Raw genomic sequence first — 14,237 nt, 5'->3', positions numbered from 1 at the left:
AGGGGAAGGGTTTGGTTCATGAGTTTGCCTTTTCTAGGTGATTGGCACAGAGAGTATTCCTTTCTCTCCCTGCTCTATTAACCCCCTCTAAACTTTTTGATTCTGTAAGCAATATCACTTTTGGTTGTTTGGGAAGTTTTAGATTGTATTAGAAAGTCAGTACATCTATAATCTGTACACTTAATTGTATTCTGCAGCTGGGCAGAACTCCGGACTTTAGGATGTTTTTCTCAGTTGTAAAATGTGTTAAAATAGCTTCTTTCCCATCTTAACTGCTTTTGACACAGACGTAGGAATATTTTATCTTGCTCTTCCTGTGGTTGTATGGATTTGGAAACAGAGAAATACGCTTCTTTTTCTGGAAGAAATAATATTGGACAAAATTAGGACAATGTATCTGATGACTGAAAATCTAGTATTGGGATCTCAGATGAAGGTATAATTACAGCTACTTTGAACGAGAAAGAATGGAGAGATCAAAACTATCTGGAATAATTTGCAAAACTCCTCTGAATTTCCTCTTTCTGGTCCCTGCTTCTTGGTGCTTGAAGGAATCATAGCTCAAAAAGCTGAACTATTGAGCTCTCTAGCATTCTATGTAACTCCAGGTGTGGAACCCAAGTACCCCTTTTTGTTGATTGCTGTGAAGGTGTTTTCTTACTGTAGAGAGATCACTGTCCTTTAGTGACTGTAGCAGAGCTCTGTCTCTCTTCATGTGCTTAGAAGAAAAATTTAGGTTTTTTGTTAGCAAATGTCATATACTTGCTGTAGAACTTAGTGCTCTTTTATTTTAAACTAAAAATAAAATATTTATTAGCATCATGTCACCAGTTTCTAAATTCCTAGTATGGTAAATTAGCTGTGGAGTTCAGTGACTTCTGTATAATAGTCAAAATAGAAAATTTTTTTTTCTAGTGATCCTTTGAGAACTGTCTTTACAGAGGTGATAATACTGATAAGTCAAAAGATCACCTGCCTATACATGTAGCTGTTGATGGTTGGCAGCATTGTGGAACTGTTTCCTTAACCAGTAAAGGGAAACCTGATTCTGAAATTTAGTGACTTAACGACTACTTCCAGTAAAAACAGGCTAAGAATAACTTGAATAAACACTTGAAGAGTAGGTTTAATTCTAGCTTGCTTAGTATCTGACAACCACTAATATCATATAGTTACAAATCTTAATTGCCCTTACCCTACCAGTTCCAACATTAGCAGTACAAACAAATTAGCTTTTGAGTTTCTCTGTGTAATCTTGAATTCACATAAAGATCTTTATTCTTTACAGTGACTGCAAACTGGGCCACTGATATGAAGTGTGGGCTCTGGGACTTTCCCCAAGGTCTACACCATAGTTAAATAGCTCCAGAGCTCAAGCCCCTTAAATCTGAGTCAACTAACATGTGCCAGCCATGGGTGTTCAAAGGCAGCGTAGACATCCTTTGAGCCTATAAATCATATCTTCTAGTCCTTTAACCATTCTTGTGGCTCTTCTCTGACACCACTCCAATATATCAATATTCTTTTTTGAATTGGGAGCATGAAAACTCAGCACAGCAACAGCTGTACCAGTGTCCAATACACAGGAAAGTAATCTCGCTACTCAACAGTTCTGTTTATGCATCCCCGGATCACATGTGCTTCTTTGTCACCAGCATCACATATGGGGGAAGTTCATGTTCAACTGATTATCCACACCCAGGACTTCCAAATTTATTGTAGTCACTGCTTTCCAGCGTAGAGCCCCTATCCTAGAAGTAGGGCCTGAATTCTTTATGCTTAATGTATACATTTATATTTATCCATAATTAAATACATAAAATTTTCTTGCACCCAGTACATCTAAAGAGCTAGACCACTGTGAATCAGTGACCCATCCTTTTCCAATATTGATCATGTTCCTCAATCTGTGTCATCTGTAAATATTAGTGAAAAAGTTAATCATGCTGTTAAACTTTAGTATTTTGGATGTTCTCTCTTTTCACATTGATTTCAGATACAAAATACAAAGTGTACAATGCTCACTTTATTACAAATATTGCACTGTTAAAAACAAAAGAAGCAATATTTACATAGTGCATTCTTTTTCTCGTGAAAGTTGAACTTACAAATATAGAATTATGTACAAAAACCCCTGCATTCAAAAATAAAAATGTAAAACATTAGAGCCTAAAAGGCCACTTAGTTCTACTTTATTTACTCAATTTCTCAAACAAACTAGTTTGGTTACATTTTGCAGGAGATAATGCTGCCTATTTCTTGTTAACAATGAACAAAGCTTTTGTAGACAACATTGCAAGATTTGTGCCAGATGAGCTAAAGATTCATGTGTCCTTCATGCTTCAAGCACTGTTCCAGAGGACATTCTTGCTGATGGCGGGTTCTGCTGGATAACAATCAATAGCAGAGTGGACTAGCACATTGTTAATTTTCGTCATCTGATTCAGATACCAGCAGCAGAAGGTTGATTTTCTTTTCGGTGGCTTAAATTCTGTAGTCTCCACATCAGTCTGCTGTTCTTTTAAGGATTCTGAAAGCATCCTCCACACTTGATCCCTAATAGAAAAGTAACTTAATAATCAGGACATCATTGTACATTATTTTGTTTGAGTATAGTTATGTATACAAAAAAAATCTAAATTTGTAAGTTATGCTTTCATAATAAAGAAACTGCATGCAGCTCTGTTGAAGTGAATTTATCATTTTTACGGTGCAAAGGTTCGTAAGAAAATACAAAATGAATAGCGTACACTTTATATTCTGTGTTAAGAGAAATCCTTTTTTAAAAATCCAAAATATTTCATAAAAATTATTCTATTGTTTAACTGTGTGATTGTGATTAATTTTTTAAATTAATCTTGTGAAGTAATTGCAATTAACTATCAACCCTCAAAAAGGTTTAGTTTAGGGCTAAGAACCATTCTGTATATGATCCTATTGGAAACATGCGTTTGATAATTCATCATTTACAGCTAAATTTTGAGACCTATTGGTGAGGTTTTTAATTCATGTAATATGTGCCATGTTAATTTTATCTTTTTTAAAATCACAGAGCTATATGATACCAACTCAAACACCTTACAGAAATCTGAGTGTATTATGTTAACACTAATACATTTAGTTGATAAAGGTGAACCTCACCAATAAAAGATTAGTTTGTCATTTTCTATAAACCCCTCTTAATCAGCAATTACATTACCCTCAAACTCCTTATTGAGTATTAGCTGCTCCATTATCTTGCCCAGGACCTTGAGTAGGCTGATAAGCCTGAGTCATCCCATTTACCTTTTAACAAATGTAGGCAAACTATATAGAGTTCTCAAATACTCAAGAATTATTGCTTGGATTTGGAATCAGTGTTAAAAAAAAATAATTGCCACCAGCGTTAAGTCTTTTAAGACTCTTCCACTTGTTATACCTCCTAGATATTTTATTTAGTGGATGTCTTTGTAATTTACAGACTGTTCTCCACAGTGTTCTGTGTACTATGTCATTCTCCTGGTCTAGTATCTTCTCCATGTGTCATATCCAAGTGCCTTCTGCTTGTAAGCCACTTTAATGCAGAGTTCTATACCTTTAAAAAAAAAAAAAATCTAACTTCAGTCTTTTGGAACTTTGGATTTATTACATACTATGTACATTTGATAACTACTTCATTGTAAATTTTCAATAATAATTGTTTGCGGCTAGTGGGCCCTTTTGCTTTAGAATTGGGGGATTCTGTAACAGACTTTTTTTTAAAGCCACTTCCACTTTACCTGCTAATTCTTGGAAGTACTGTGGCTTATCTAGAGTTAAACTGGGTCTGACTGGAAAACATTGATGATTTATGAGCACTAGCAGTTCCATTAGTTATGTCTGAGGAGTGTTAGTATTTTTCATATGTAGGTATTTCTACATTGCAAGAGGTTCATAGTCATACTATCTTCCTTATGTTTATATACCTCCTGAGTCCAAGACGCAGTCACAATTCTACAACCAAATATTTAGGACTAATGTTTGTTTGATTTAATCTAGAATCATTGAATAGGTACAATTAGAAAAATTTAAATCAAATGTTTTATCTTGGAAGTTGCTGACCTCTGTAATTGTGTGGGGTTGAAACTTTGGTCTTCCAGTTTCTTCTGCCAGCAAAGTCAAAGTGAAGCGATCATGGTTAAGACTGCAACTAGTAGGGCTAGAAATGTCTTTCCTGATGCTTTGGGTTTTTACAATATACTATAAGGAGGCTAAGTCTAACTGTTTATATAATTTTCACATTCACAAGGTTCTGTATATATATTTAGAAAAATGAGAGTAGGGAAGAAGTTAGAAAATAAGTATTCAGAAATATATAATGTGCCAGATGAATAACTTATAGAAGATTTAACACCCTTTTCTTTTTTTAATTAGACTTGTATGGAAGTATTAGAAGCTCTGAGTGATGGTAGCCTGGGAGACTGTAAAGAAGCAGTTGAAATTTACAGAGCAAATTGTCATAAGATTTTCCCTTATGCTTTGGCTTTCATGCCACCTGGATATGAAGAGGATACGAAGATCACAGTTAATGGAGATAGTTCTGCAGAAACTGAAGAACTGGCCAATGAAATATGAACAACTTTGTTTAAACAAAGAGAGAAGAAAGAATGGAATAACATTGGTCCGTATCTGGTGTGTAATATTTTTGTCACGCACCTGCTGAATTGTTCTATCTTACAAAGAGAAAAGAGGAGTAAAAACTGTTGCCTTCAAATAGTTTTACTTTTTTTATCCTGCTGACAAAGTATATATATAAAATATCTAACATATTACTGGATATAGGTTGTTCAGTTTAAGAAAAATTAAAAGCTGCTAAAATTGAAGAAAAAAAACCCCACATCCTACCCCTTGTTTTTAAACTAATTTATATGAATCTGGAGGGTCATAACCCTCAGAGCAGGTGTGTGGCAGAAATATTACTTTAAATTTGTCTTGTGAGATTACTATTATCTCAGACAGCAAAAATGCTGTTTTAGCACTGGATTCCTTCACTGAGCACAAAGTTTGTTGGGGCTTTAGCATCTGACCGATTTTGATACAGAAATGATTCTGTTCATAGGAAGTACTCATTGTGAATCACTATTTACAAAGAAACCTACAACATACATGTGATGTTGCAGAGATTGGGATACCAAGAAGAATTAAGAAACATAGGGTGTTGAATAAGCTTGTTGCCTCTGAAGTTCACTGTACACGATCAGTTTAGTGTTCTTGTATCGCAGTTTAACTGAAGGAACCAGCTAGAACAATCTCTTCATTTTAATTAAACTTCAAAAGAAACACTGCTGTTTGAGTTGAACTTCAGAGCATAGTTTGACCACACTTGTTAAAACTGTAATGCAAGAACCAGATGAAATTATGCACTGTGATGTGGCACCAACTAATTAGAAAGATAGCGTGCATTTCTTCACAGAGTGAAAATAAAATGAGAACATACCATGGCTTCAACTTATGAAGAGCAGAACTCCCGCCTACCATTTTATGACTGATCAAGAGACTAATAGTTTAAAACCTCAGCAGGCCTTGTTCACGTTATGCAGAGAAAAAAACAAAAAACAAAAAAAACAAGTGCTGCAGTTTAGATACCTCTGGAACTTTTCCACAGTGTCACAGGTTTGTAATACTTGAAGCCCTACATTTCTATGAATATTTCTTGCTCAGTTGTTTCAAGCAAACTCAAGACTTTGTAATTTTTAAGGGGCCCAAGATTTTTTTTTTCAAATAACAGACCAGCTTCTTATTCCTGCAGTTACAGATGTAATTTCTTTTTGTCAAACATAAGGTACCAAATATAATGCAATAAAATGTTTTGAAAAACAGTTGTGTGAATATTTCAACCAGTTTGTGTTTGACTTTACAAATTAATGGACGAAGAGAGAGGTGCATTTGAGAGAATGTTCAGTTCTACTGTTAATGTGATCCTGCTGAGGGGAGGGCTTCGATTGTGTATTAAGTGCTAATGCATTATAGTTTAGTGCTTAGTAACAATGAAGTCCAAGAATATAAAATGCATTCACTACTTAGCTTCAAAATACCAACAAAGGTTATGCTGACAACTACTGTGTACTGTATCATCACTTGAAAAAATAAAGTTTAAGCAGTCTGCATTAATTATATAGATGAGAGAATTGCCTGAATGCTTTTATAGACCATAAAAGCAATGGAAGAAATTGACCATAGGCTAAAAAGTCAGTGCCTTCTTTGTTGGAATATTTCAATTACAGAATATCAGTTAAATAAAAATATAAGTTTATAGCTTTGGGTTAATTCTTGAGATATTCTTATCAGAGAGAAGCACTTCATGTTGCTAGATGGTTTTGATGAGGATGTATGCTACCCCGTCCCACATCTGAAAAATACTGGTACAATATTTTGATCCCCATGTACTCAATTTGACAATGACTGTCACAGCATATATGGTAAGAAGTCTAAATGTCACAGTAAAAGTAGCTTTTTCCTGAGAAGATGATCAACTACAGTAAATCCACAGATGAGATTTGATACAACAAATGAAAAAGTTGTCAGCAGATGAACAAAGTGATCCCTGAACCAAGATGGTATATGGGGAGAAACCCAAAATGCAAACAGTGACTTCTCATGCACACACAAAAAGGACCAATTTTCATTGGGAACACAGATTACAGAATGAGTTGTCTGCTCTCTTAATGTTTTTGCCTTAAGTTCTAACACGAAAAAAGAAAGCACATGCTAACTAAGAACAGGAAGGTAGAACCACTAAGTTAATCAGTCCATCTTTGTCTCCTTCTGCCTTAAATACCAGCCCTTGAGATCATTACTTAATCCCAGTTCTGCTACATCATTGATGAACCAGTTAGCGATACAATCCAAGCCCATGCACCATATTCCATAGTGGCATCCTGCAGGGAGCTGCTCCAAGCAGAGATCCCAAAATAGACGTAATACAGATTGAAACTCTCTTGTCTGGCAGCATCTATTATTTGGCATGATTTTAGTTAAGCAGATGACCACTTAACATGGGTGTGGCCAAGTTTTCTATGGTTCCATAAAGTTTGTTTACAGACACCACTGTGTTCTGTGCTGTTGTTTAGCTGTAGTTTATCCCTAACTGTCTAAGAAGTCAGTAAGAAATGTAAGTGTTGGTAATGTGCAAGAAAAAATTGACCCCCTATCATTCAGCATATTTTCTCCTCTGACATGGGTCAGGTATCAAAAGTACAGGACAAGAGAGGTTCAACCTGTAGTACCTGTTATGGCTACAATTGAATATTTCCTCAATTTATCACTTCCCTTTGTCTTCATTTTTAATTTCTGCTTGCTACCTCAAATGTATATGGGTAAGGTAGAAGTCCATACAAGACAGTCACTTGATTTTTAATTGCTGGAATTCAGTCACTCTCCTGGCCACCCTATCCCCATTCTTGACATTTCTATACCCTGGCCTCTTCATACAGATAATTTACAGTAATGCTATTTAATAGGTCCAGCAAAGAATTCAAACAAAGCTAAGAACTCTTCCTATGTTAAGATTAATTTGTTGTAATATTTGCAATTTATTTTCCATGATTTATCTTTTGTTTCACAGACCCTCCCGCTCTCAGTTTGGGAGCCATTGCTCTAAAGAAAGGACCAGTGTCCGCACTGCCCCTTTTTAGCCCAGCATTTGAGAGTTTGCCCCAGGGCCTGATCTATACCTCAAAGGCCTGATCCATCTCAAACCTTAGCTATTCCTACCTTCTGAAGTGGGGAGAAGCTACAGATTCTCTACTTGCCCTCAAAGTTACATAAAGCCAAAAACTTAATAAATTCTTTGTAATTTGTACCCCAGGTGCACTATTTTACACAAGATAGTTTGGTCCTCTCACAAATCCCATTCCTGTGCACTAACCAAATGTTTCTAATCTTGACTCAGGCCTTCTTGCAGTCATATGCTGCAGAATAGGGAGGAGAGTTAAATTGTAGGTCTTTCACGGAAAGCAAATGGGTTGGAAACTGTTGCATTATCACATGAGGTCTTGGTGCTTCTGTGATTTTTCAGTGAAAAATTTTCCTTCATGCAACACTGGAATGCTGTAGATTCCCATCCCTAGAGATAGAAACCATTCTCTGCAATGTAGTCTCTGCTCAAAGTAGCATAATTTTATGATTATGAAATTAAGAACAATGGCAGTGTAGTTTAGATACCGCACTGGGAGTTGGGGAGGATATTGGTTCAATTTCCAGCTGTCCACGGACATAATGTCTCTTAAAAAGCCCCACACTTACACCTGTTAGCTGCAAGCAACAATTGCATGGAAAGTCCTGCTCAGCTTCAGCAGACCTGGACTTGGACAAAAAAGAAACACGTCCTCCATCCCCTGGTCACATTTCACATCCCTGCTCATCTGAAACCAACAGGAACTCTTATAGGAGGAGGGTAGCTTAGTGGCCAGAGCATTGGGGTTGTAAACCCTGGGTAGTGAGCTCAGTGCCTGAGGAGGATGCTTCCAAGGGCCTGGGGCAGCTTTTTTTTTTTTTTTTTTTTTCTTTAAAAATTCAGTCAGGGAAGGTGATAGATCTGCTGTGAGTGCAAGGGACTGGACTCAATGACCTCGAGGTCCCTTCCATTTCTATGATACTATATAGTGTCTTGTGTATGGCTGAGGGCAAGCTAATACCAACAGCCATACCTCACAGAACAACTTGCAACTGAATGAAAATTTCTTCACTTAGTATATGCTGTTTGGAAACTTCTGATGGGTTTTAGGGATGGAAGTGTTTTGGAAAAAGTGCTAGTTCAGATGCCCAGTTGCCACATACAAATCTCCCCCATAACTGTTGTAATAGTAACACACTGGTCTCTGCCAGAAGAATTAGATACACTGTTTAATTGAACTTGGCAACAAACTTCCATGATGGTGTTTGATTCCTGCCCACTGACATCATAGTGGATGAATATATTCTCTTTACAGAGCAGAGAAACTGGAAATTCTTGAAGATCTGTTAAGGAAAATCTTGTTAAAGTTAAACCCTGCTTGGGAAATTCCTTAGAAGTTTTTTGTTTTTCTTTTTTGGCAATAAGATCATCGTATTTTCATACTACAGAGAATGATGTTCTCTCGCTACAACTATTCATACATTGCATGAAGCAAAATTTTTTAACTGAAATCACAGAAGCACTAAGCTTTTCACTTGATATCAAAACTTCTTGTTTGGCAACACTTACCGACATCCCAATATTCATATAACAATTCTGCTGTATTTACATGAGATTCTGTAGACTACACTCAGGTCTTTTGTACTTTCTCCCCTCCCTGGCCCCCCCCCCCCCCTCTCTCACACACACACACACACACACACACACACACACACGATTAAACATACTTTGAAAATGCAGATTTGTTAGGCTGACCTTGAGATAAGATTCCATGTCATTTAAATGAACTGTCCATCAAAGGGTTGTATTTTGGTTTAAAGTATGATGAAGCCAAGACCCCTTTTGGACATTAGATTTAAGGCAAAAAAAATCAACACTGTGATTCAACTACTGAACCCAAGGCAGAGGAATCTGAACAAATAAGAGTTAACTCCCCCCTACTCTTCCCCCAGCCAAACTAGGAGACTTGGGATTGAACAAGTAGCAAAAGCCAGTGGTGTCCAATAGCAATTCAAAGCTCGCCAAACTTGTAGCTGTCTTTTCATATTCACCACATTATACACAACTTTATTAAATATTAGAAAAATACCTTCTGGCTTTTGAATATGGAGGAAACAGGATGCAATCTAAGGCACAAGTACAGCAACACGACTCACTGCAGCAAAGAAAGGCTAACTATGGAGAGGTTCTGAGCCCTGCATCGGCTATAACCATCAGCCCTCAGAGCAGCTGTGAGTGGCATAGCTCCAGCTGTTTCCTGCAAGTAGCGTGTAGACCACAGTGCTGCCCCCATGTTAGAAGGCATGATACCAAACCCCCATCCTTGCCATTCCCTGCACACCTCCCTTTCAGTGAGGGTGGTAGCAGTGCCCGCAAGCATTCCCATTTGGCTAGCAGTTGGCCTCACCTGGATAAGCATCTGTGCTAATTGTCTTGAGCATGTCTGACAAATTTGAAGAATTATTTCTTACGAGTTAGGTATGCACACACTTGCCACAACACAGTGTCTTATTCACCAGGTGGTGAGTAGCAAATGCATTTGATTCCGCAGGCATAAGTGTTCTTAAAAAGCAGGCTTCATCATGAACAATTTGTACACGTTGTTTACAAAAATCAAAAAAATACAAAAGGCCTTTTGATTAAATGTGTTTGTGCATTCTTGATAACTATATTTCACTTTGCAAATAAATCAGTGATGCGTGCCAAGGCACGAAATATCATTTATGGGCTTTTCCCCTTTTGATTTAATTTGTCATCATTTTCCCCAGTATAAGTCAAATTAAAAAAAGTGTTAAGACAATGGGTTTCTACTGCTCGAACCAATCAGGCCCCACTTTTTATCCCTGCAATTAGCAGCCCTCCCCCTCAACCTTTCTAATGTAATCCAAACAGCTGGAAATTGCATTAAAAAAAAAAAAGCTTTCAACATGTGTAAAAAAATAAGTTTGTAGAATGTAAAAACTTTATTAATTGGCATACATGTGGTAATACACATACATAAAACACAGTAACATATTTCAACATTTTTAATGAGATGGATGAGTGTGAAACCAGCAGCCATTTGTGCTGTGCCCCCCTTAGGAAATTTCACACCCTTCCAAGGGGACCCTGTCTCCTACTTTGCTCAACCCTGAATAGATGAGACATTTAAATTCAGAATGTCCTTAGTGCACACATCACGTCCAATAACTGCAGCTTCAAAAAAAGACCTAAAAGCAAATCAAGTCATTTGTCTCAATATAAAATACCATGTGAACAATGGCTGCCTATGTAATTTTCTTTTAAATTCCAGGTAATAAAAGAAAGTGCTGTAGAAAAAAATTGTGCCTGCATTACTACCAGTGATACAGCACTTCCAGAACTGCAAAGGAACAGCTCTGTTCACGGGTAGCTAGCAAAAAGGTTGATCCTCTAGCTACCTGGAGGAGAGAGAGACCACCACCAGAAGAAGGTGGAGAACAGTGTGACTATGTCAGTGTGAATGTAGAAGAAAAGATAATGATCCCTGAAGAACACCACTTTCTTTGACTGACATTGAACACCTGTAAAATAGCCACAGTGGCTCACACCGCTTCAGTCTTTTGTCACTAGAAACCCCCATCATTTTCTGTTACAGGCTGTTTGTACAGCTCTCCCTGCTCTTCTGTTGTCTGTTTCAGAAATGATAAATCTTAAAGACTGACAAAGTCTTGCCTTCTCCCTTTCCTGCCTGCAGTGTCCCCTCCAGGATCTCTATGTTCACATTACAAAATAAGCTTCTGTGTATGGCCTTAATTGAATCTACCAGCCAAGTCAAAGTGAACACTGACATCGCCCTCGGCAGAGGAGATTGGAAATCCAGAAACCTGCAAAAGGACCGGTTTTGGCCTTTCTGACACCAGACCGAGGCCAAGCTAAGGGACTCAGTTTGGCTGCACTAGTGCAGGTTTCTAATACTGAACGAATTGGGCACCACTGTCAAGCAGGTGTGGCCCAAGCGCAGCGATCGCACTTCTAGAACATGGCCCCTGAAGCTTTGCTCTACACACGTGGCCTCGAGGAACTAGAGCCAACAGCTGGAGGGAGGCGGCGTGACAGCCCCACAGGAACGAGTCCCCAACCTGCCGGGCGCCTCCTCTGCACCGCCGTACGAGCTCTCCGCGATGGCAGTGCCCAGCGCCGGGGCCCGCGCCTCGGCAGCTCAGCCCCAGCGAGCACACGCGCCAATCCCCACGGGCGCCGCGCTCTCCCGCGGCGTGAGAACCAGCCCGGCGGCCGGACAATCCGGCCCCGAAGCGCGCCCGGCAGGAGCAAGGCGGCGCCGCCATGTCAGCGGGAGAGGGCCGCGCGCATTCGGGACGGCGGGGGGGTGTTAAACCGGCTGTTGGAACGGCGGCCCCAACCGTACCTTGACCGCTCCCCGTGCAACCCGGCACACGGCAGGTCAGGGACGTCCTGCCCACACTCAAGCACTCGACCGCAGTCCCCGGGGCACGCGCGGAGTAGCTCAGCCCCAGCGGCAACTGCAGCGCGGCGGCCGTAGCCGTGTTCTCCTCGCGATGGCCTGGGTGGAAGGGGACGGGAACGGAGCCCACGCGCCCCACAATCACGTTATGCCCCGCGCGGCTCCCCTCTGGCGTCCGCTTCTTGCCGCTTGGCCGCCTTACCTCAGAGCCGCGGCGGGGTGCGGCTGAGAGCAACAACAGCAGCGGCAGAGTACGGCAGCATTGTCCAGCCCGCTCCTGGGCACCTTACGCCTGATTGGCGGAAACTCAGAGGCTTCTCGCCAGACCCTCCCTCGATCGCCAATGTACCGCGTCAGGGCGGAGCTGGGAAGAGCTGCGCCTGCGCAGTACGGGGATTTGTCCCGCCTCGTTTAGCCTGTTTGGCTGGATTCAGATGCTTCCCGCGAGAACCCCCGTTGATTGCCGCAGCCCCTCGGCATCAGAGACAGCGCGAGACGCGGGTTTAGGAGCGCCCTATCGACGAGACTGGGCCCCGCCCACATGTACGCGTCCTCTCCATTCCGGCACCGCCTCCTCGCTCCGCCCCTTGCCCCCCGCCCAGCCGGGCCACGCGGGGTACCGCGCTATGACCGTTGTTACGTAACGGTCCTCAACCCGCCCAGCCCTGTTTGCTCAGGTGCCGCGCCAGGCTCGCGCTGCGGCCGCGCACCGCCCCCCCGACTTCCCTGCTGCGCGGTGCACGGCCGTCGGCACCGCTGCGCTTGGCCAGCTGGGGACCCCGCTTGGTTCTCGCCGGAATGACTGGACCGGACCTGATTGCCGGGCTTGATGGCTCGCCCCAGGGCGTTCCCCACGAGGCGCTCTAGACCGCTCCCAAAGGAGCCGCTATTCCCGAGACCCAGCTCACCGGGATAGGTGGCTGGTTGTGCAGCGCGGTGCCGCTCCCTCTCCGGGCGGCGTTTTACCACGGTTTGTGAGGGAGACTTATCGTGCGTGTGGAGCAGCGGGGCGGGGAATCTGAGCCCCATAAAAAGTCCGTTGCAAGTGCCAGGGGAGCGCGAAGACAATAGTAGCAAATGGCTGTTCCCGCCCAGGTGCGTTCCCGCAAGCGTAGATCTGACACTCATCACCGCTGAGGCTAAAATGTTGTTATCGCTTGTGGTTAGCCCCGGAAGGTCGCTTGGTAGAGTTAAAATTTTGCTGGAATTATTAGTAATTCTTCACTATTACTAGCATGAAAATGTTAGAAAAAATAAATTCCTATCACTATTTTTTCACTTCATTCCGCCTGGGGCTTGAGGAATTGTACCTGGTGCAATTAAGAAACAAGTATCCCGTCGCAAATATACGGGAAACTGACATGATCAGTTCGTGTTCCTGATCCCGAGTCAAAAAGAAATTTAAAACGTCTTGATTGCCAGCTGGTCCTGCGGCTGACGCACGCCTCAGCCACGCCCCTTAGTGTTTGCTGCTAGTACTTCGGTCGGTGCACACCTCGGGGGCACCCGCTGGATGCTGCTGTGGGCATTGGAGGTGGTGACTGACTCAACAGCACCTCTGTGTGGTCACTGTGGGTACTGCATCTAACCCATGTAGCAACAGCACCACCAGCAGCCACAGGTACTGCAGCTCGTGCATGCCACAACGGTGCTCTCTGTGGTTGTGGTGGAAAGTGAAGCAGGTGCACACCTGAACAGCGCCGCCCTGCCCCAGGTGGCAATTAACAGTACTGCAGCTGGCTCGCCCCTCAATGGCACCCCCGGTGCCCGCTGCCCACATTGCAAGTGTTGCATGCATCAACAATGCTCCCCTGTGGCTGCAGCTGTTACTGCAGCTGATGCACGCCTCAACAGCGCCCTCTGGTGGTAGCTGTTGGTACAGCAATCAACTCATGCCTCAATGGCACACCCCTGATGGCTGCTGTTGGTACTGCAGCTAGAGCACACCTCATTAGTGCCCCCAGTGGCCACTGTCAGTACTGCAGTCAGCATATGCCTCAACGGTGCCGCACAGTGGATGCTGCCTGAACTACAACCCCTGAGAGCTGCTGTTGCTACTGCAGTCAGTGAATGCCTCATCAGCATCCCTGGTGGCTGCTGTGGGTACTGCAGCTCTCACATGCCTCAATGTCACCCTCTGGTGGTGGCTGCCAGTACAGC

General features: G+C 42.0%; 1 protein-coding gene and 1 long non-coding RNA gene across 3 annotated transcripts in view; one reads left to right on the top strand and one right to left on the bottom strand.

Annotated features, from left to right (window-relative positions):
* The window catches only part of NAA15 (N-alpha-acetyltransferase 15, NatA auxiliary subunit), a 66,971-nt gene extending 60,741 nt beyond the window's left edge, over positions 1-6,230 (top strand). Inside the window, exon 19 of one of the 2 annotated variants that reach the window (XM_074993289.1) lies at positions 4,393-6,230. In XM_074993289.1, coding sequence (XP_074849390.1) covers positions 4,393-4,593 — 201 coding nt within the window. In that variant the 3' untranslated portion in view covers positions 4,594-6,230. The remainder of the gene's footprint in view (positions 1-4,392) is intronic. The other variant, XM_074993288.1, reaches the window with a different exon arrangement.
* On the bottom strand, positions 16-12,473 carry LOC142012655 (uncharacterized). Its single transcript, XR_012645415.1, has 3 exons — positions 12,280-12,473; positions 3,419-3,574; positions 16-2,556 (listed from the first exon to the last, which is right to left on the bottom strand). It is a non-coding gene; the product is annotated as an uncharacterized LOC142012655 (long non-coding RNA).
* Positions 12,474-14,237: the final 1,764 nt, after the last annotated feature.

Source organism: Carettochelys insculpta, chromosome 4 (assembly GCF_033958435.1).
Source record: "Carettochelys insculpta isolate YL-2023 chromosome 4, ASM3395843v1, whole genome shotgun sequence".
In the NCBI taxonomy this organism is placed as follows: domain Eukaryota; kingdom Metazoa; phylum Chordata; order Testudines; family Carettochelyidae; genus Carettochelys; species Carettochelys insculpta.
This window is presented reverse-complemented; position numbering and strand designations above follow the sequence as displayed.